The sequence below is a fragment of the Ictidomys tridecemlineatus genome, unplaced genomic scaffold (assembly GCF_052094955.1).
Source record: "Ictidomys tridecemlineatus isolate mIctTri1 unplaced genomic scaffold, mIctTri1.hap1 Scaffold_147, whole genome shotgun sequence".
NCBI lineage: Eukaryota > Metazoa > Chordata > Mammalia > Rodentia > Sciuridae > Ictidomys > Ictidomys tridecemlineatus.
This window is the reverse complement of record NW_027521300.1, coordinates 295,439-318,176: the sequence shown is the minus strand read 5'-3', so window position 1 is coordinate 318,176 and position 22,738 is coordinate 295,439. Positions and strand designations below refer to the sequence as shown.

General features: G+C 38.4%; 2 protein-coding genes across 2 annotated transcripts; both read left to right on the top strand.

Annotated features, from left to right (window-relative positions):
- Nucleotides 1–273: 273 nt before the first annotated feature.
- On the top strand, nt 274–3,203 carry LOC144372692 (beta-defensin 130B-like). The gene is made up of 2 exons (XM_078035985.1): nt 274–331; nt 3,022–3,203. The coding sequence occupies exons 1-2, from the start codon at nt 274–276 to the stop codon at nt 3,201–3,203; spliced, it is 240 nt and encodes a 79-aa protein (XP_077892111.1).
- Nucleotides 3,204–16,360: 13,157 nt separating this feature from the next.
- Nucleotides 16,361–21,793, top strand: LOC144372700 (beta-defensin 43-like). Its single transcript, XM_078035994.1, has 2 exons — nt 16,361–16,522; nt 21,594–21,793. Exons 1-2 carry the CDS (start codon nt 16,465–16,467, stop codon nt 21,791–21,793), a joined length of 258 nt encoding a protein of 85 aa, XP_077892120.1. The 5' UTR covers nt 16,361–16,464.
- Nucleotides 21,794–22,738: the final 945 nt, after the last annotated feature.

Sequence of the window (22,738 nt, the reverse complement as noted above, 5' to 3'; positions counted from 1 at the left end):
TTTTTTAAAGTTTTTACAGAAAGAAAAGTGGCTAAAGGTACTGATTTCTAGTGAAATTGAGAACCCAGAGATTAGCCATCTGGTTTCCTATGATTAGGTTAATCTGTTACCAAATTTAGAGATTCTGAGGTTTGGAATTATTCCAAGGGAAGTTGTTTATTTCTTCACTTGTTAAGCTTCACCGACCAAGGGGAACCTCAGGCCCCCAGAAATAAATAAAAGCCCTGAGTTTCACCATCACTGACCGCTCACCACTCTACTGGGCACACAACCATGAGAGTCTGTTCCCTTCTTTGTTTTCTCTTCCTCTTTGTGACTATAACACCAAAAGGTAAGATGGTGAAATGATTGTAGAGGTGAGTTCTTAAGAAACCCACTCAGATGCACATAACTCTGATGCAATGCATGGCCTTGGGTACTCAGAAGTCTAACACGTCCCTAGAACTGATGAGGTCAAAATTAAGGAGCAAACCAAGGAGTTCCATTAACCTAAAGTGGAGCCCAAAAGCTCCATGATTAGAAAATAGGACCCAAAGAGAGAACTAGAAGTACAGAAGCCTGGCCATGAACTTAAGGCTTAATATAAAAACTGGGCACAAGGGCACCAGTCTCCTAAAAGGAAAACAAAAATGGCGGCCATTGGTTCAGACTTGGTTATGGAAAGGAAGAATATGGAGTCTATTAGTGAAAACATATGTGAAAGGTAAAAGTTAGGCCAATAAGATAGAGCTCAACAAGAAAGGATTGCATCAAGTTACACAACACCAGTATAAATTGAGGATCAGAGGAATTTGGAGACAATATAAACAATGGAATGAAGCTCCAAAGAAACAAATTTATAAGCATAAGACAGATGATTCAGAAGTTTGAATGTTAGAATGTGGAATCAAAGTCAGAAGGTAATATGATCATCTCTGGCTGTTTCATCCAGATCCCTGAAGACCTGACAAAATTTTCTCCATTATTTATGGCAAGACGTTCACATCTTTCAAACTAATGTCTGTGGGCACTGAACTTGATTTCTTTCTTGATTCATCTCTAAAATTCTTTTAGGTACAATTGAAGCCATTCACTTGTTTAATCCTCTGAAGCTGTTAGACAGTCATTTGCTCCATTGCTCTATATGTCTATGATAATGTCAATAAGTCTGAAAATAAATTTCAGTATCTAAGAAGGAATATTCTTCTCTATGAATCAAGTAATTTTATATTACCTTCTTGACTTGAGCAAGTGCCATGGCATGTCACAGTCATTGGCAAAAGACTGGCAAAACAACTCTTTGACTTTCTGTTCTGAAGATATTGCCTCAAATTAAAAGTTACATTTAGCAGGAAGCACAGCACCAACAGGATGAATCATTTTTGCTCCTTTTTTAGCACAGTTCATACATTCCACCTCACTCTGCATGGGAAACCTCCAAGTTCATATGACACAGGACTGCCTCTTCCTCTGTTTTTTCTGGTGCTAATAACTCTTCACTTTAGCTTCATTAAAAACCTGACTGTCAGCTGGGTTCAGTCGTGCATAATTCCAGCAACTTAGGAGGCTGAGGCATGAGGATCTCAAGTTCAAGGCCAGCCTCAGAAACTTTTTGTCTCAAAAAAGTAAAAAGGGCTATAGATAGGTCTCAATGGTAGACCACCCCTAAGAAATCTCCAGTACCTCAAGGGGGAAAAAAAGAAAAAGGAAAGAAAAAGCAAAACTTGTAATTGTTATTAGATATTGCACTAAATGCATGGGAAGTAACAAGACCAACAGCGGCACCAGGTCCAGCAGGCCACTGAGCAGGAAGTCTGCTCCCTGTGAAGACCCAGAGCTGAGTAGTGACTTCCATGACTGGCTGGTGAGACTGTTCTTTCCCTGAAAGATAGCCACTTTCTCTTCCAGAAAAAGCAGGCAGAATGGGAAGTATTAGCAGGATATTATCCAACTCCCCTATCATTCCATTCTCTTTGCTGCACAAAGACCCTGAGTTTCTAATCTACTACCTAACAGCAGAGTGTAAGAAAACCTCGCTGGGTGGACGCTGCCCTGGAGGGGGCACTGGCTCACCTGACTGGAAATATTTTGCTACAGAGTAGAGAAACAATAATGATAACCTAGAGTTTATGTATAAAACAACAACAAAAATATTCAGATCCCAAAAAGCCATCAAACTGTTCGTCAAACCACAGAGGTTAGGCATCCCAAGGAGCCCTTCAGAGCTAGTGTATCACAAGATATAAAAAACAAAGTGAGAGCAAGGTGGCTTCAGAGGATGGTCAGAAATAACTTCTACTAAGGGACATGAACAGAAGTGTCTCTTATGTAATGTCCTTCATGTCCCCCAGGGGAAAGAATGAACCCTGGTTATCCTGGAAAGACAAGAAGAGGGATTAAAACTACAGACGACTGAGCTGTGTGCTCAGACCTAGCATACAGACCTAGCACCTGAGCTATGTGCTCTTTGGCACCAGTGTGAATTCAGACACACGCTCACGCACACCACAGAGTTCTGAAGTGAGAAGAGTTAAGATGAAGGATTGGTATATTTCTGTAAAAGGAGATGAAGTGAGACCATATGCCATTGGAAAGGCATGATGCAGGCACAGACAGGAATAAGGGTGGGTACCACTTTTGAAATGGTGCTTCTTGGTGGACATTGTGCATTGTAGCATTGTGCATAGAACAATCTGTTGGAGAAGAAACTTACAATACTGTGCCTTACACACTAAATTCCTCAGGGAACTTCCTAGTCAAGCAACAGTAACATACAGTCCCACACCTTTCAAAATGTACTGCTCCAGGCAAAGGCTATATCTCTGAAATCTTTTAAAAATCAGCCTACCCCTCCAAGATGCGTATAATCCCACACTTTGAGCCCCTCTCCTTAAAAATGTTGAGCTTCATCTATATCCGATCCTTTTGTGTAGGCAATATGTGCCCCTATTCCAAAGCCATCCTTCTGGAGGTTTATTGCTTTATGTACATTTCCAACCATTTGAGAGTGAATTAATGATTGTCAAATCTCTTCCTGTGCAGGAAAGTCTGGTGTTTTCCCAGGAGAAAAGCAGTGCATCGCTTTGCAAGGGATGTGCAGGGATTTCGCATGCACACCTTTAGATGACATCATTGGTGTGTGCAATGATAAGAAAAAGTGTTGTAGAAAGTGGTGGATATTTGAACCCTACCCAACACCAGTTCCCAAAGGAAAATCTCCTTAGACTGGAGCAAACTGGAAGCCCTTTGAACTGTGGAATGCATGAGCAACTGCAAACATCTTGAACCAAACTTACTTTTCTCCCTTGACCACAAATAAATATTGTCCTAACTCCACAGGTCCCTGGGGTATTTCTTCTCAATGTACATTCAATCCTCTTAAAAAATGAAAAGAATAGCCCCATGTGGTAGCCCCTGTCTGTAACCCCAGCAGCTCAGGAGGATCTCAATTTCAAAGCTAGCCTCAGCAACTTAACAAGATCCTAAGCAACTCAGTGAGACCGTGTCTCTAAATAAATAAAATATTTAAAAAGGGCTGTGGATGTGGTCCAGTGTTTAAGTACCGCTGGGTTCAATCCCCAATACAAAAAAAAAAAAAAACTACAAGAGTAATCTAACTTATAGAAGAATTTCATAACCTGAAGACATTTATAAAAAATTCAAGTTTTTAAGAAAAAAAAGATAAAAATCTTAAATATGTAAAATAATAAGAGTATGAAACATCAATTGATAGAGTTGGCTATCTGAAGTAGAATATCAACCCTCTTTGTTCTCTAGTTCTGGAAAAAATATCATTTTGAGGGGCTGAGGATGTGGCTAAGTGATAGAGAACTTGCTTAGTATGGACAAGGCCATACGATCAATTCCCAGCACAACAACAATGACATTTACTATTAATAGAGATCTACTCTGAGCATAGGGGCTAAAGCTGGCTAATCACACGGACTTGTTAACAGTGCTCCCAAGAATTGGGTACACAGGTTTGGGCCATAATCCCAAATGACAATCCTAATTTTTGAAATCCAAAAAGATTAAAATTCCTAAAGTCTAAAATTCCAAAAGATCAAAATCTCTAAAATATAATTCTGGGAAGAAAAATTTAATTCTTTAAGTGGAACTTATTTATATTAAAAGGGGGATTAATTTGAAAACATATAAAAGCATGACAGAACATTTCATGAGCCAGTTTACCCCAAAAAAAATAGGCAAGAATACAACACATTTTTGCAAGCATAAAACTCAGGTATATTGGTGGCAGTTGCACAAGTATAACAATTATGAACAACTGAAGTATATTCATAAAGAAATTAGCGAAAAAGTGAAATGTATAAATACCACTCTGGTTAATGACCCTGCTTTATAGCTGTGGTCATTCGAAATACCATGATGAACAACCTAAATCTACTGACAAGACCAATCAAAAACTGCAATGAATCCCCAAAGTATATGCAATCACCCAAATAGTCAAACTCTCAAAAAACTGTCTTTCACTAATGCAGATGTACAAAAAAAGTATATATCTTCACTTACTAATAAAGTTTCAACATTTCTATGTACAGGCACAATATTGAAACACAATATCAGTGTTGTGATAATATACTTTTGTGGAGTCAAATTTTCAAAAAGAAAAATGCAAAAAGGAAATAAGAACTCTGTAAAAGTCTTTACAGAATTCATAACTCTGGTATAGAAAATGATGCAAAGATTTCTGTAGCCATAGAAAATTATTTTTTAAATGCTGACAATTTAAATTAGTAGGGAAAAAACTTTTTAAAAAAACTAAAAAGAAATTTTGACAGGAAAAAAGTCAAATAGGTTGTGGGCATTTGTGTGAAGATAGTCCTTGAGAGTTGACCAACCTTCAGAATTGTGAATATTAACTTTGTGTTGAAGTGTTACAATGTGAACACCTACCATATTTTCTTTCAGAGCATGGCTGTTTGCAGAGAAAATGTCACATTGATTTTCTAGATGAGGTCTCTCCTTTTGATATTCTTTTATGAGTCAGCATACACCAACATAAGCATTTCCTAGTTAATTTTTCTATCTTCTGTGTCATGCTTCTAAATTGTTTTGTGTACATGGAAATTCTGCATGCTCCCATATACAAACCAAATTTGGCAAAAATGTTAGTGATTGAACAGCAATACCATTTCATAAGTGTCTTCCTAATTCTACTAAGCACAAAATTGTTTCGAAGCACTCACTGATTAATTGCTTCCTCGGGCTAATTCACTGAAAGCTTCTGGAATCTCATCTGTTAGAAGGAATGAAAATTCAGGCAAAGGAGGCATTTTTAAATCAAGGTCTTCTTCATTGCTGTATTGCATTTCCAATCCTTTCCCCAGGATTCAGCTTTTTATCCCTTTTTTACAGCCTGATCCTGGCTAAGGGAATTTCAGCTTCCAGGATTCAATATCAAGGATTTTAGTTTTTCAGGATTTTGGACTTAGGATTTTTAAATCTTAGGGATTTTGATCTTTCGGGGTTTTGACATTTAGGATTATGGAGTTCAGGATTCTCTTTGTTGGGATTATGATCAGTACCAAGGGACTCTACCCACCCCCAGTCATGCCAGTAGTGAACCGGAGAGATCCCCTCCACTATCCCCTACTTCTGGAGAAATAGAGAACCTGCACCCTACAAGTAGGCTCATCAGGAGGAATAGGGAAGCTGGAGCCCAGAGGAGCTGAGAATTTAGCATGCCCAATTAGTTCTTTCCAAATACACCATTGCACAATACCACTTTCTAGAGCTAAGAAAATTAAAGAGTGAGGAAGAGACCAGGGATGGTACATGACATGAGTCCCATGAAAATGGAATGACTCTTCGAGAATGAGGCCAAATTATCACATAAATAAATTTCAAGCCTTCTCGTTTTCTTTACCACAAAGTCAATTCAATGAATCAGGAGAAGGTAAGTTATCTCCCTAAACAGAGGCAACATCGGAGTCCTCCTGAATTAACTTCAATCCCATCTTTCTGGATCTGTTTTTTTAATAACCATCATTCTTTCCAGTGTCTTCTTAGGACTACTCTTGAACAGTTGAGAACTTGGTCTCAGGATAATATATTGATTAAATCTTTACCAATCACACTGTACTCAGTTTAAAATTTGCTTCTTATTCCCTTTTATTTCAAACATTTCAAAACATTTCAAACATTTCAAAATGCATGCTGCCACATTATGGAACATAGCACATTAAATAATTAAATAGCAACATTAAGATTCTTTAGCAACCCTGTTACAGAAGATGGTTCATAAGTCTATAGATGGAAGTGTTCCCCTGTTTTCTTCCAGCAACTGTCAAGTTTCTGGCTGTCTTTTCTAGGCCTTTGATGCAATCTGAGCTGACGTGTGCAGTGTGAGAGGTGGGAGTCTAGATTCAGTGTTCCATATGGATGTCCAGTTTTCCCAGCATCATTTGTTAAAGAGACTGTTCTCAAACTTACCTTTTTGGCATCCTGGTCAAGAATCTGATGACTGTAGCTATGTGGGCTTGTCTGTGTCCTTGGTGCTGTTTCATTGGTTTACGGTCCCATTTCCATGCCTGTAGCATTGTTATTTTTGTTAGCAGAGCTCTGTGGTACAATTGGGAGTTGGGTATTGCAATAACTCCAGCATTGTTACCCTTGCTCAGGACTGCTTTGGCTATTTTGCATCTTTTCTTCATATGAACTTGAGGATTGTTTCGTCTAGTTCTGAGAGGAGTGTTGTTGGTATTTTGATGGGGATCATATTGAACTTTTGTTTAGCTTTCGGTAGTATGGCCATTTTAGCAATATTAATTTAGCCTGCCTATGTATGTGCAAGGTCTTTCCTTCTTCAGTTGTCTTCTTTGGTTTATTCTTTCAGTGTTCTGTCCAACATACAGGCAGAAAATAAAAGAGAATTATTGAGTCAGTGGCATCAAATTGGAAAGCTTCTGCACAGCAAAGAAAACAAGGGCATAGAGGGAGAGCCTACAGAAGAGAAGAAAAGCTTTACAGCTACTCTTCCAGCAGAAGATTAATATCCAAAAACTCAGCACCAATAAAAACTCCAAATAACCCAGTCAATAAATGGGTAAATGAACTAAACAGATGCTTCTCAAAAGAAATACAAAGGCCAATAATTATATGAAAAACTGTTCAATGTCTTTAACCATACAGGAGAAACAAATCCAACCTACCATGAGATGACAAAGTCAAATGTTATGCTCTGTACAATAGTAAATATTATTTTTTCTATCATAAAGGAAAAAAGTGAGCTGATAATATAGTTCAGTGGTAGAGCACTTTCCTAGGATGCACAAGGCCCTGGGTTCAATCCCCAGCACTGGAAAAAAAAATGTTTTCCATGGTATAGGGAAGAATGTACCTAAAAAATGTCCCTTTATTATTGTTATTCAGGTGTTTGTGTGATGAAATATATTAGTAGTAATAAATAAATTTGCAGTTATCTTGCACATTTCTAATTCTGAACAACAACCTTTAGTTGATACTCACTTCTAATGCCAGGCAAAATAGCTAAGTAATAGGTTCAGACTTTTATTTAAAGGTTGACTATCAGTGTTGCTTTTCTATGTAGACAAAAATAAATTAATTAACATGTTCTATATTTTATTGATAAACATATAAGTAAATCCAGGTCATCCACAGTGCTAAGTTGTCTATATAGAGTGCTTACTGAGGTATCAAATTGTTAAGATGTGAACCTTTAATATGTCTAAGTGTGTACATAAATGTTGAAAGCTGTTCTGAATATAATTTTGCAGCATTTCCTACAAACTGTTGTTAAAATAAAAATTTTATTTTTATTTTATTTACACTTTTATTTACATTTACTCTGGAAATGTAGAAAAAAACTATATTGGTATTTCATCTCACTCCAGTTAGAAAGGCAGCCATCAAGAATACAAATAACAATAAACTCTATGAGGATGTGGGGGGAAAGGAACCCTGACACAGTCTTGGTAGGAAAATGAAATTAGTACAGACACTATAAAAATGAATATGGAGATTCCTCAGAAGACTATGAATGGAACCACCATATGACCCAGCTATACTACTTCTCACTATTTATCCAAAATAATTTAAAACAGCATACTTTGAAGAAATATGCATTCTCATCTTTATAGCAGCAAAATTCACATAGCCAAGTTACAGAACCAGACTAGATGTCTGTGAATGGATGAATGAATAGAGAAAATAGAGAAATAGAGAAACATAGAGAAATAGAGAAAAAATAGAGAAAAAATAGAGAAATTTCATTGTGTTTATATACTATGTATATAAACACAATGAAATTTTATTCATCCATAAATAATGATGAAATTGTGTCAACTGCAATAAAAAGGATGAAACAGGAGAGCATCATGTTAAGCAAAATAAGTCAAACTCAGAAAAACAGGTATTATATGTTTTCTTCTACTTGTGGAAGCCGGAGGGCAAAAAGAGAAGGAAAAAAAGTGTTCTCATGAAAATAAAAGGAATAGAAGGGAGACCATTAGGGTAGAGGAAGGGGATCTGAGGGAGGAGTGAGGGAAGGGGAAGTATTGGGAGAGACTGATCAACCTGTGCTACGTACAAGACAGATATGCCACAGTGAACCCCTGAATAATTAATATGCACTAATAAAAAAAACAAGAGATGCTTTTGTCATAAGTATTCTCCTGTAATAAAAAGCTAAATGCAAAAAGAACTCCCCATATTTGAATGTAACTCCTCTCCTTAAAAAATTTCTAGAAAGAAATTAAATTTTAAGACTAAAGTTCAAAGATTGAATCTTTTCAAAGACATACTAAATCCCCAAAATATTAGAATACAAATTACTTCCCAAAATGATATTATCTTCCCTTTATTGAAGCCCCCAATTTTCAACTGGAGTGAAAAACAAAATCATCATCACCTGTTGCTCCTTCTCCACTAGAAAGTTCCTTCAGTTATTCAAGGTAGATTAATGCAACTCCGAGTCTACTGTGATGAGCAAGAACAAATAGGTAAGGGAAAGAAAAACAACAACAATGGAGAGAGGCGGGGGAGAATCCGAAGAATACACACCAAACAGAGGTGACCGGTGGGGTCTCCTCCACAGAGAAGAACCAAAACAACAAATGAAGAGCCACATGTCACAGTGACACCCGTGAGCACCGGGACTCGGCAAGGGAGAGAGGGGAAGTCTGGGGACAGCAGCACAGAGGCCTGTGTTAGTCCTGTTTTCATTGCTGTGACCAGAACACCTGCCAAGAGCAACCGGAAGGAGGAGGAAGGCATTTGGCTGGAGGTTTCCAGGTCTCACATCACGGCTGGCTGACTCCATTGCAGGAAGTCATGCTGGAGGAAAGGGGCTCCGTTCATGGCAGTCAGGATGCAGAAAGAGAGAGAAAGAGAAGGGAAGGGGCCAGGAATGGATACAGACCAAGGCTAGGCCCCCCAATGGCCCACTTCCTCCAACCATTCCCACCTGCCTCCAACTGCCGCCCATCAGTCCATTCAAATGATGAATCCACCAAATGGAATAATCCGCCATCAAGGTGACAGCTCTCAACATCCAATCTCCTCACCTCCGATCATTATTGCATCACATGATATGTGGATGTTCCTAGATCCAAACCATAACAGGTAGAAAAGTTCACTAGCAAACATGACCCCCGTGCCATGGGACATCCCATTACAGGAACATCCTATTACAGGAGAAAGAGTGGAAGGCATGTCTCAGCAGGTGCCACTGCTGTGACCTCGCTGCAGGAGAGTTCCAAAGCTGTCACGGGCCCAGTTAAGGGAGTTACCAGGGTCTGCACAGTAGCTTTGCTTCATTGAAGGACTCCCACTGTCTGCCCCCTACCCCTGAGTCCCAGCTGCTGCAATCCAGCACCACCTTGAGGACTCCAGAGTCTGTCGTGCCACGGAGGACAGAAGCCTCCGCACCTCCCCAGCCCTGGGGTTCCACTACACTTGCACAAGAGGCTGCAGCCTCACATACCCAACTAGACCCAGACATGCACCCAAGCCCATGGGGTACCCTGCACTGCAGGGGACAGACAGGTAGTTCAAGAAGTGGGAGGACAGCCCCAGGACCAGAGGAACAGACAAACATGCCCCTGAGTCTTGGAGCTCGTCCCTGACCCTTCTGCCCTCTGCTGCCATCGGCCTGCACCATCACTGGGTCTGAGGGGTGCATCTTCTCACTTTACCATAAAAGCACACCCACGCTGAAAGTCAAGAGTTGGAAAAGGTATTCCATGTGAATGAAAGCCCAACGTAGGTGGAAGCTACACCTGTACCTGATAAAATAGACTTTAAGTCAAAACTACAAAAAGAGACAAAGGACACCGTGTGAAGATCCAGTCAACAGAGGAAATAACAATGATAGACACATAGGCACTCCTGCTGAAGCGCCACATCTACTTTGTATTATAGAGACCAAACACTGTTAGATGAAAAGGTTTGTCTCCAGATGCATTTTAGAGACAGAGTTAAACTGACCAAAGAATTATGAAATGAGAGGAAGATTCAAATATGTCACCTGAGTTTTTATTTTGTTTTGTCCCACCAAAGCTGGTAGTTGTATTCTTTACTGAGAGGGAGAGGAAAGGAGAGTGAGTTTTACTGGTGAAGGTGGTGGTAAACAAGTGCTCTATTTGAGTTGCTTAGTGCACACCCATGCATAAATGTCAGGTAGACAGTTGGGTTTTTTGTCCCCAGTCTCAGTAAAATGTCCAGGTTAGAGCTACTGGTTCAGTTGCACAGAGAGGAAGAGCTACCTTGTGCAGTATGTTTCCTGGAGGGTTGTAGAACATCATCCACTCTGATATAAAAAGCCTGAGAAAACTGCCTAACAACAAAACAACACCAAAAATATAAGAATTATTACATATATTATAGATATTCCCAAAGTAGAATAGCATGTAGAAATTAAAATTACTGTTTTAGCATATTCTAAAAAGACATGGGAAAATATTCATAATAAACTAGTATTCGTAAAATTAAAGTTACAAGTGAATTATGAGAGAGAGAAATTTGATGGAAAATAAATAAACCAAAATAGCAATAATCTTTTAAGTGGTAGAATGTTATGGTTTGGATATGAGGTTTTCCCCCTCAAAGTCCTGTGTTAATGTAGAATGTTCAGAGTTGAAATTATTAGATTATAAAAGTTATAACCTAATCAGTCCATCCTACTTTGTATTTTTTTTCTTTGTTTTTTCTCCTTTATTTTATTTTTCCACATTTTATGGCATTATAGTTATATATAATGATGGGATTTGTGTACCTCTACAGGCACACCATGTAACAATATAATTTGGCCAATATCACTCCCCAAACCCCCACCCCCATACCTAACCCCACCCTTTAGTCCCTTTCCTCTACTGGTCTCCCTACGATTTCCATGAGATCTGTCCCCAACTTTATTTTCCTTTTTCTTCTCTAGCTTCCACATATGAGAAAAAAACTAAGTCCCTTGACCTTCTGAGTTTGATTTATTTCACCTAACATCATGGTATCTAGTTCCATCCATTTCCCTTCAAATGACATATTACATTCTTCTTTATGGCTGAAAAGACTCCATTGTGTATATAGACCACATTTTCTTTATCCCATTCATCACTTGATGGACATCTACGCTGGCACCATGGCTTGATTACTGTGACTTGTGCGGCTATAGACATGGGTGAGCATGTATCATTGTAGTAGGATGATGACTCTAATTTTTCAGGATAAATATGAGGAGTGGTAGAGCTGGATCATATGATGGTTCCACTATTACTATAGTGTTTTAATAAAACTCCATATTGACTTATATAGTGGTCGTACTAGTTTACAGTTCCGCCAACAATATAATAACGTTCCTTTTTCTCCACATTCTCTCCATCACTTATTGTTATTTATTTTCTTGAACACTGCTATTCTGGCTGGAGTGAGGTAAAACCCAGTGTAGTGTTGATTGCATCTTCCTGATTGCTAATGATTCTGAACATTTTTTCATATATTTGTTGGCCTTTGCATTTCTTCTTTTGAGAAATGTCTGTTTAATTTATTTGCCCAATTATTAATGGGGGGATTGGTGTTAAGTTTTTTCAGTTCTATATACATTCTAAATATTAATCCTCTGTCAGAAGATCAGCTAGCAAAGTTTTTCTCCCATTCTTTAGGTTCTCTCTTCATATTCCTAATTATTTTCTTTGCTGTGTAGAAGCTTCTTAATTTGACGTCATCCCATTTACTAACTCTTGGCATTATATCCTGAGCTTTAGGCATTTAGTGAGAAAGTGGTTGCCTGTGCCTATATACTGGAGTATTGACCCTACATTTTCTTCTAGGAGTTGCATAGTTTCTGGTCCAATTCCAAAGTCTTTGGTCCCTTTTGAGTTCACTTTTGTGCAGGGTGAAAGATAAGGGTCTAGTTTCACTCTTCTACATATGGAGAATCAATTTTCCCAGCACCATTTGTTTAAAATGTTCCTTTTCTTCCATCATGTTTTTGGCACCATTGTCAAGTATCAGATGACTATCTGGGTGGGTTTGTCTCTGTGTCTTCTATTCTGTACCATTGGTCTATGTGTCTGTGGTCATGCCAACACCATGCAGTTTTTGTTTGTTTAATTGTTTTGTTTTGTTTGGCTTAGAATTGCTTTGTCTATTCTGGGTCTTTCATTCTTCCAAATTAATTTTAGGACCTTTTTCTAATTCTATGAAGATTGTCCTTGGTATTTTGATAGGACTGCTTTGAATGTCTATATTGCTTTGGTTAGTATGCCCATTTAAACAATATTAATTCTGCCTACCCATGAATTTGAGAGGTTTTTTCCATCTTCTAAGGTCTTCAATTTCTTTCTTCAATTTTCTATAGTTCATAATATAAGTCTTTCACCTCCTTGGATAGATTTATTCCTAAGTATTTTATTTTTCTGAAGCTATTGTGAATGGAATTTTTCCTGATTCCTTTCTCGGCAGATTGATTGTGGTATATTAGAAAGCTATTGATGTTTGTGTATGATTTTGTAACCTGCTACTTTGCCAAGTCTGTTTATTAGTTCTAGCAGTCTTTTGGTAGAGTTTTTGAACTTTCTAAGTAAAGGATTGTATCATATGCAAAAAGTAATAATTTGACTTCTTCCTTTCCCATTTTTTCCCTTTAATTTCCTTCTTTAATTGCTCTGGCTAGAAGAATACCTAACACTATATTAAATAGGAATTGTGAGAGCAGACATCCTTGTCTTTTCCAAGATTTTAAAAGAAATTCTTTTAGTTTTTCCCCACTTACTATGAGGTTGGCTTTGGATTTTTTTGTAAATAGCCTTTATGATGTTGGGATAGGTTCCCTCTATCTTAGTTTCTTCACTATTTTTATCATGAATAGGTGCTAAATTTTGTCAAGGGCTTTCTCTGAATCTATTGAGATAGTAACTAAGTAATTTTTGTCCTTAATTTCATTTATGTGATGAAAGACATATATTGATTTGTGTAGATTAGGCCATCCTTGAATCTCTGGAATAGATATCCATCCTACTTTGAACGGACTGACTGGGTGGTAACTGTGGGCATGGGGGATGTGGCTGAAGGAGGACTGTCACTGGGGGCTGCCCTGGAAGGTCTCTCTTCCCCGTGGCTCCTTTCTCTGCTTCCTGGTAGCCATGAATGGAGCAGCACTCCTTCACCATACCCTTCCCCATGGTGCTCTGCTTCACGTTGGGCCCAGAGCAAGGGAATCTACCAACCATGGACTAGACCTCTAAAACCATGACCCAAAATAAATTTGTCCTTCTCTAAATAGTGTTTGTCAGGTATTTGGGGCACAATGACAAAAAAAAAAAAAAAAACTGACCAACAGAGTAATATGTTACACCCATTATTATATTGATAACCTTATTGGTTTTCTAAATTTTAAATAAAAATACACAAATAAGAACAATAATGAAAAACAAAATATGCACACAGTATATAGGCATATATTTACATGTATGTATGAATTTATTGTATACAAGATAAGTTTATTAGTGATTTAGCAGAAGTTTTTTTCAATAGAAAAAAGGGGGAGAAAGAAAAGAAAAATGAGGGAAGAGGTTAAAAACCTGTGGGGTGAAAAATGAATGAGAAAGTCAGAATTTTACTTAAGTGGACACTAAATGATGCTTAAACTATGGGGGGGAAAATTTAAGACAGAGTAAGTACACTTTTCAAAAATCTACATATATGTAGAATATTTAGCTGCCTTCCTCTTTCTGAATAATATTCATAAAAATAATCTATCTATAACTTTCAAAAAAGCAGTGAATGAAGGATAAAGAGGTGGAAATAGAGCATCCATAACTTTATTTTCCCAAGAAGAAACAGGAAAGCTGGGGTGTTGAGTAAAAAGCACACTTGACACAAGGAAGGAATTTCGTATTTGTTTTTAAAATATGGGGATTTACTCACAGACTATAAAGAGGAAAATATGTTTTTAAATTGCAACAAGGAGGAAAAGATAATTAATTCAGCACAGCCTCCAAGATTCTGATATTGCAGAGCAGAGGGAAGAAAAGTAAACAACGAGTACTTGATTGACGTTATTTGTTGACTATCTAGGACCCTTCTAGAAAGCTATTCTCAGTAAAACCTGAGGATTCCTAGGCCCAACCGACTGTGTCAGGGCAAGTTCGCTTCCGTCTCCTTCTGTAATGACGTGTGCTTGATACCTTGATAACTACCTGATTCTCTACTCTGTGTTCTTTTGAGAAACCATGTTGGTCGAAGCACCGTGTCTCCTTCAGGCTGCTGCTCACTGGGCAGTACTTTTCCACACTTAACCGGGCGTCCACTGGCTCACCCCCGGAATGCAATCACCCTTCCTTTGATGTCCCCGATTGCCGGCCCAGGGATCACACAATGTTCATGGGCTTCCTGGGCAGCGTTCCAGGCCTGCCGCCCAGCTCCAGATCTATCAAGCAGGGAAACAAATGTTTTTAGAATATGTCAAAAAAGTCACTGAACATTCTGCCCTGTGTGCTCCCTAAAGGACTTCAATTATTTGTCCTCATAAATTTTTATTGCTCTGGGCTGGGGATGTGGCTCAGTGACAGAGCGCTTGTCTCACATATGTGAGGCACTGGGTTCGATCCTCAGCACCTCATAAAAATAAATAAACAAAATAAAGATATTGTGCCCATGTATAACTTAAAAAGTACTTAAAGTTTAAAAAAAAACTGTATTGCTCTGCCATGTAAACTATGCTTCCAAACTTTTCCTTGTGACCAAGAAACCAAGAACTCACAGATGCATGAGAAAAATCATGAAATTTAGGACTCATAATCAGGTATAATAACGATCCTAGACCAGTCTGATTTTGGTGAATAGAACCGTGTTCAATAACTAGCACACACCCTGGTGCCGTGCAGTGACCTCCATGTCCACTCAGTTTCCAGGCAGCTGGGGGTGGCTCCAGCCTTTTGAGAAGAGGAAGAACGTGAACCCAGACTTGGAGAATCGTCCCCAGCACTGTTATTCCCTGACTCGGCCCCTTCCAGGAGCTGCAGCAATGGTAGCACGGCTCCCCGCCATCCCTCAGCCCCCACTCAGCTCACCAGGTCACTTTCAAAGTCTCAACAGCCCCAGAGGACTGCTTCGACAACACGACTTCATGTTCCTTTCTCTGAAACCCGAAAGCCCAAGGAGCACCCTGGGAGGAGACCGCTGGCTTCCTTCTTGGTGCTGGAAAGTACAGACCCAGAATGAGGCCAGCCAGAATGTCACGAGGGCCCTAGGAGACCAGGGATGCAGATGCGTCCACAGGCCCTCCTGACGCCTTCCTGGCCGCCCACACTGCTCTCTGTTGACAAAGAAGTCGCGGGTGCCGTTTAGTCAGAGGTCCGCTCCTGTGGCAGCACCACTGGTTTTGCACATCGTTTGCGTTCCTAAGTGTGTGGGGGCAGGTCCCCTAAGGCTCTCTCTTCTTTCTTTGGCTTCCCGGGTCACATACAGCTGATGGGTGAAGACTCTGTGTTCACTAATACTTAAACAAAAGTTGGTGGATCTCATTCAGCAGCTTGGACAGAAAGTCAAACAAACCAAAGCTCTTTATACCTCACCAGCCTGTGAGTACCTTCACGTCACTGCTCAAGTGGGCTAATGTTTACCCCCCCAAATATTAATAAGTTGGCATGCTGTTACATCTAGTTCTTCTCTATTTTAGAGCAATAAAGTGCATAATTTTACTCCATAAATGTTACTTTATCTTCTGTAGTTCCTCCAGAAACAGTAGATAATGTCAATTGTTAACAGACTCTCTCTCCTGCTTCACCGAGCCCCTCGGGCTGCCCTCTGACCACCCTGGCCCACACCCTGTGGGCACTCAGCAGGTGATCTTTGAGTGACTGATAGCCGTGCCCTTTCCATGCTATCTCCAAGAGTCTCACTGGAACATAGCAATGTTCTTGCTCCTGAAGGTTCAATAATCGGACAGCAGCACGCCTCTTGAGAACTTCTCTTCATCTCAGCCACTGGTCCTAGCTCACCTCTTGCTCCATGAGGGTCTTGCTTTCCGTCCTGGGAGTCCTCATCTTGTTGTCTGTCGTTCCCCCAGGTAAGACAGAGGGTTTCATTCCTGGAACTGAAACAAGAGAAAGGGAATGGAAGGTCTTCCCAGAGTTTGAAAATAAACAAAGTCAGACATCACTGCAGCATGAAGGCTGCTGGGGGGGGGGGGCTGGGGGGCTGGTGTCAAGGTCAATATCGAAGGGGGGGCTTCTTTTTAGCAACTTAACCTACAAACTTTAACTTCAAGGCTCTGCTTGACCTGAAGATGGTAGGAGGCTGTGCACAGAACAAAGGAAATCTGGAGAACTGAGAAAATGAGAAAGGAGTGACTAGAAGGCAGCAGATGGCGGGGTGAGGGGGGGTGTGCTCCATCTTAACGGCGGGTCCTCAGAATTCCTGCCACTGGTCGGGGTGAGGGCCAAGGCTTCAAGTCCGTTAAAATTTTCATGGTTTTATCTACCTTATGTGGAAATTACTTTATGTCTGGGGGAAGTTAAGAGTAGACCTTAATTTGTAATGAAATAACTAATCAAATCTACAGGTATGTTTATTGAATAATCAATCTCCAATTAATGTTAAAATTCGCCAGTGTCATATAACAAATTCACACACCTGGATTTGTATTATCATCTATTTATTTATTTGGGTTTTTTTTTTCCTGATGCACAAATTCCCTTAGAGCAGTTTGATGCCTCACAACTTAAGACTTTTCTCATTGTTATTGTTTTCTATGTTTTTGCTGAGACAAGATTCACTGTTATAAAGTGTACCATTCAGTGGCTTTCAGAGGGTTTGTAAAGGTCTGCGGCCACCACCTTTGTCTATTCCAGGAAGTTTTCATAACCCCAAAGAGAAACCTCTATCCATTCTCCCTGTCTCCCAGGCCTTGGCAACCACTCACCTACTCTTTTTTTTTTTTTTTGTATATGCCCATTCTGGACATCTAATACAAATAGGATCCTACAACCCACCACCCTTTCTGCCTCCTTTCACTTGGCATTTTTCAAGGATCTTCCACGTATCAGTACTTCATTGCTTTCTACTGATGAAAAATATTTCACTATATGAATATACTATATTCTGTTCATCCATTGATGGACACATGGATGGTTCCACTTTGGGGGTTTTTGTTAATAATGCTACTCAGGATATTTGTGCCCATGTTTTTGTGCAAACATAAATCTAAAATTACAATTGCTGTGTTAGACAGTGATTCTATGTTCAGCTTTCTGGGGGATCGCTAAGGTGCTTTCCACAGCTGGGTGCTTTATTTTGCATTCCCTTAAGCAATGTAAAGTTTCAGTGTCTTCACAGCCTCACCAGCATTTGCTGTTCTCTGTCATTCTAGTTGGTCATGGCTGTCATTCTAGTTGGTGTGAAACAATATTCTATTGTAGTTTTAATTTGTGAAGAATGAGTATATTTTCATAAGTTGATTATCCATTGGTACACCTTCTTTAGAGAAATGTCTATCCAAATCACTTGCCCGTTTTTATTGGGTTGCCTTTTTGTTATTGGATTATGAGTTCTTTGTGTATTTTTTATACTAAATCCTTATCAGATACAAATTTCAAGTAGTTTCTCTTATCCTGAACATTGTTTTTTAAAAAATATTTTACTGGACATACTTACTGTGTCAAGTAAGTTTTCAGATTCAAGTCACAGACAACCCAGACTTGGAAGCCTTCAGTAAAATTTATGATTTCACATAACAAGGAATCCCACAATCAGACAGTTCTAAAACTCATTAGCTCAGCAGATTAGCAACACCAAGTGTTGGAAGGGTGTCCAATTTATCTTTAGTCCTGCTCCTGGTCTAAAGATAGCTATTGTTCTAGACATCACATCCAAACCTGCTGAATTACACAAGAACTAAAAGGTGGTACTTCTTTCAATGTCAGCCAGGAGTATGCTGCCAGAAGTTCTCCCCAAGAGTCCCATCCCCATCCCCACACTAATCACAAAGAAGGGTAGACAAACAAATGAGGAGGCTGAGAACAAGGATGGCCGTGTGGTCACCTGGGCAGTCTACACACTACTATGTGGTCTTGCCACTTGCTTTGAACTTTACATAAACAGAACATAGAATTCACCTTCTGCATCTGGTTTATTTTACTGCACATTACCTTTACAAAACTCACTGATGTGGCTGTGTGCAACTATAGTGCATTATTTTTAATACTACATAGTGTTTCATCATAGCAATATGCCACAATTTATTTATGAATATTTCTGTTGAAGAAGACTTAGATTGTTTCCAGGTTTCGATGGTTATAAACACTATTACTACTATAAACATTTTTAAATTATTCTGATTGTACATATGCATACTTTTTGTTTTTATATTTTGCAGGTTTTTAATTTATGCTTTTATGAGTACATGATAGTTTACATAATTGTGGGATTCATTGTGAAATATTCATGAATGCACATGACATAATTTCCTCTGTTTTGGTCCCCAGTACTGCCCCCTGTCCCTCCCCTCCTCCCTCTCCCTGATCTCCTTCCTCTACTCAGTCTCCATCTATTCACTTATTTTTAATTGGGTGCACACATTTTTATTAGGTATATACTAAAGAATGAAAGTGTTTTTCTTAGGGGATGTGTATCTTTAGTTTGGGGAATAATGCCAAAGAATTTGCTGATTAGTTGAGCAAATTTATACTCCCTTTAACAGCATAGAAGAGCTCTTACTGGTTTATATCACATTAGTAGTTTATATCATCAGGCTGCTATTTATTTATAACAGATGTACAGGGGTAACTCAGTGTACTTAAAATTTGAATTTGGGTTACTGATAAAATTTAGGGTATTTTCATTTGTTTATTGGCAATTTTAACATTATCATTCTTGAAGTACTTGTTTAAATATTTTGCCCATTATCCACTGATTTGTTATTTTCTCACATACTGTTTTAAATTATATATTCTGGATGCAAGTGATTTTATATACCTTGCAAATACCTTTTGTTCTATGACTTGTCTTTTCATTGCTTCTATGAGGTCTCTTTATGAAATTAATGTTGATATCAATGTAAATTTATCAAAATTCATTTTAATTAATGCTTTTAATTTTGTTTCTCCTTAAGAAAAACTTTCTCTACGTTAAGTTCATAAAGATATTATGTGATATGATCTTCTGAAAGCCTTACCGATTTACCTGTTATTTGGATTTCACATCTTCACCCTATGTTGGTTTTTGCAAACAAGGGCTCATCATTTACTTAATTTTTAAATATTTTTTAGGTGGAGATGGACACAATACCTTTATTTATATATATATATATATTTTTATCTGTAAATAAGCACAATACCTTTATTTTATTTATTTATTTTTATGTGGTGCTGAGACTTGAACCCAGTGCCTCACACATGCTAGGCAAGCACCCTGCCACTGAGCTACATACAGCCCCAGCCCCTTATTTTTTGCTTTTACCACATGGGTAGCCAACTGGCCCAGCACCCTTTGTTTTAAAAATAGCATCTTTTTTTCAAGGATTTTCTATGCCGTATTCGTCATAGATCTAGCATCTGTGTGTGAGTACAAGTTCCTCGATGTTTCATGGGCCTATGTGTCTCTCCTTGCACAGTATTACACTATCATAATTATTGACAGTTCATAATGTCTTTATATCTAACAGAGCAGGATGTCTCCATTTTCCTTTTGTAAGAACATCTCAAATATTTATGTACATTTATATTCATTTATATTTCACATAAATTTCAGGACCACCTGAACACACACACACACACACACACACACACACACACACACACAAAGAGAACTTTCATTGAGACTGCAGTGATAGATCACCTACTATATAAAGCAAACGTTAATCAATATGAGGAGAAAGCTAGGCTGCAACATAATCATGGTAGCAGATAGCAGTGGACAGATAGGTCATCCAGACAGAAAAATCAACACCAAACATTGGACTTGTTCTACATTTTAGACCAAAGGGACCAAACATACAGAACAATCCTCCCAACAGCAGCAAATACACGTTCTCCTTAGGTGCACAAGGACATTGTCCAGAAGAGATCGTAGTTTACTGCAAAATGAATCTTAACACATTTAAGAAGACTAAAATCATGTCATATAACTTCTCCAACTGCAGTGGTATGGAACTATACACTATTAATGGGAATAATCTCAGAAATTTTACAAGTGTGTGAAAATTAAATAGCAGGCTCCTAAACCACCAGCAGGACAAGAAAAAACTGAAAAGGAAATTTAAAAATATCTGGAGGCAAACAAAAACAGAATTTCAACATAGTGAATCTTAGGGGATGCTGCAAAGGTAGTTCCGGGGACACTGATCATAATAAACTCACATACAAAGTTCATAATAACAAACCTACATTGAAAGCAAAGAAAGGTCTCAGATGACTGAATGCACAGAAGAGTTGGAACCAAGACCCCTTGTCACTCCAGTTAATGACTTCTTTCACCCAGAAAATAGAAACACAGAGGAAACTTCTGTTTCTCCACCACCAGACCTCTTCCCCTGATTTTATCTTCAGCTATACTCTGCCTTCTCTTCATTCTCTAATTTAAGACTAACCCTCCTGTACACTGGATTCCATTCCCACTCTGCTTCTCGAATTCAACCACCTTTCTTGGGTCATGGATTTGCACCCTCCAGCTGGATCATTCATTCTTACAGAAATATGCAGTAACTGTCCTCACTAAAACTCCATCACACTGGGGGTGTGATGGCACACACCTGTAATCCTAGCGTCCGGGAGATTGAGGCTAAAAGGAGGATCATGAGTTTAAAGCCAGCCTCAGCAATGGTGAGGCACGAAGCAACTTGGTGAGAACCTGTCTCTCAATAAAATACAAAACAGGGCTGGGGGTGTGGCTCAGTGACCGAGTGCCCCTGAGTTCAATCCCTGGTACACTTCTAGCTACTACCTCATTTATCTGCTCTCTTTAGAGAAGAAATTGTCAATTGTCTTTATGCAATATCTCCACTTTCTCTCTTGCATTCTTTTTTATTGTTTAACTCTCTGGGAAAGTTTTTTATTGTTGCTGTTTCTAGCTCATAAAACATTTTGAATATTAAAAATAACAAGTAAGTAACACAATATATCATTTGTCTTCTCTTTTCAAAGCCAGAAACTTTTTTTCTAGGACTGGCTGTTCTACAGAATACTATAATTGCAGGATGGCTTGCAAAAAAAATGAATATGCAGTTCGATATTGTAAGAACTGGACAATCTGCTGCAAGATAAAGAAGCCTCAATTACTTATGGAAAAAAAGGTGGTGACAAATCTCATGCTATCTTCTTCAGACCCCAAGAAAAGAAACTGAAAATCTTCAAAACCCACTATCTATATAAGAATATTAATATGGTAGATAAAAGGAAATTCATGATAATTACCTGTCAAGATGATCAGGTTAAAATAGACACAAGTTTTATAAACTCTTCTACTCTGTTTTCATGTGCATATTTACAAATAGCCTCAATTTATGTCCTCAACCACGTTATTGTTTCACCTATAATACTATATCACAGCCCCATCGAGTAATAAATATTTTACCTTGAGTGAGTTTTTTTTTCTATTTTTGTTTCCTTTTCTATAAAATGAGATAATAATAGTACCCACACTGTGGTATTGTGACAATTATAAGAGTTAGTATATGTGAAGTTTTTAAACAGCTCTTTATATTATATATATTTTTTTATATACATCTTAGCTATAATTTCATAGGACCAGAGAATTTGGTTCATCCTATCAATTTGGGGGGCTGTTGAATTTTGATTGGTTTTTTTTTTTTTGGTTTTTTTGTTTTTTATTTAGGATGCAGTTTATATGTGTAAAAATTCCAAATTGTTTTGAAAAACAAAAGTTTTATTTCTTGTTTATGAAATATACAACTTTATATAAACACAATCTATTAAGACCAAGCAACATTATTCTATTTCAGTAACTAGACTGAGACATTTGTATTGAGAATTACAGAAAATGAAGAGATGCAAGATGAATTTCAGCATTAGGATTACAGGATTTATTCGGTAGCATGAAAAAGCATGAAAGATGATGCTGAGATTTCAAAGCTGACCAAGAGATAGATGGCAATAAACCCAGAAAAGAAAGAAGGTCGGGAGTGGGGGAGGGTTGACAGAAATGTTTTGTCATGACAGAGTTTGAGTCATGTAAGGAAAATGAACATCCGTTCACCAGGTACATTTACAAAGTATAATTTCATTTTGTATAAGTGAACTTCTACTTTGAGCCTCATTCCACCTGTCCA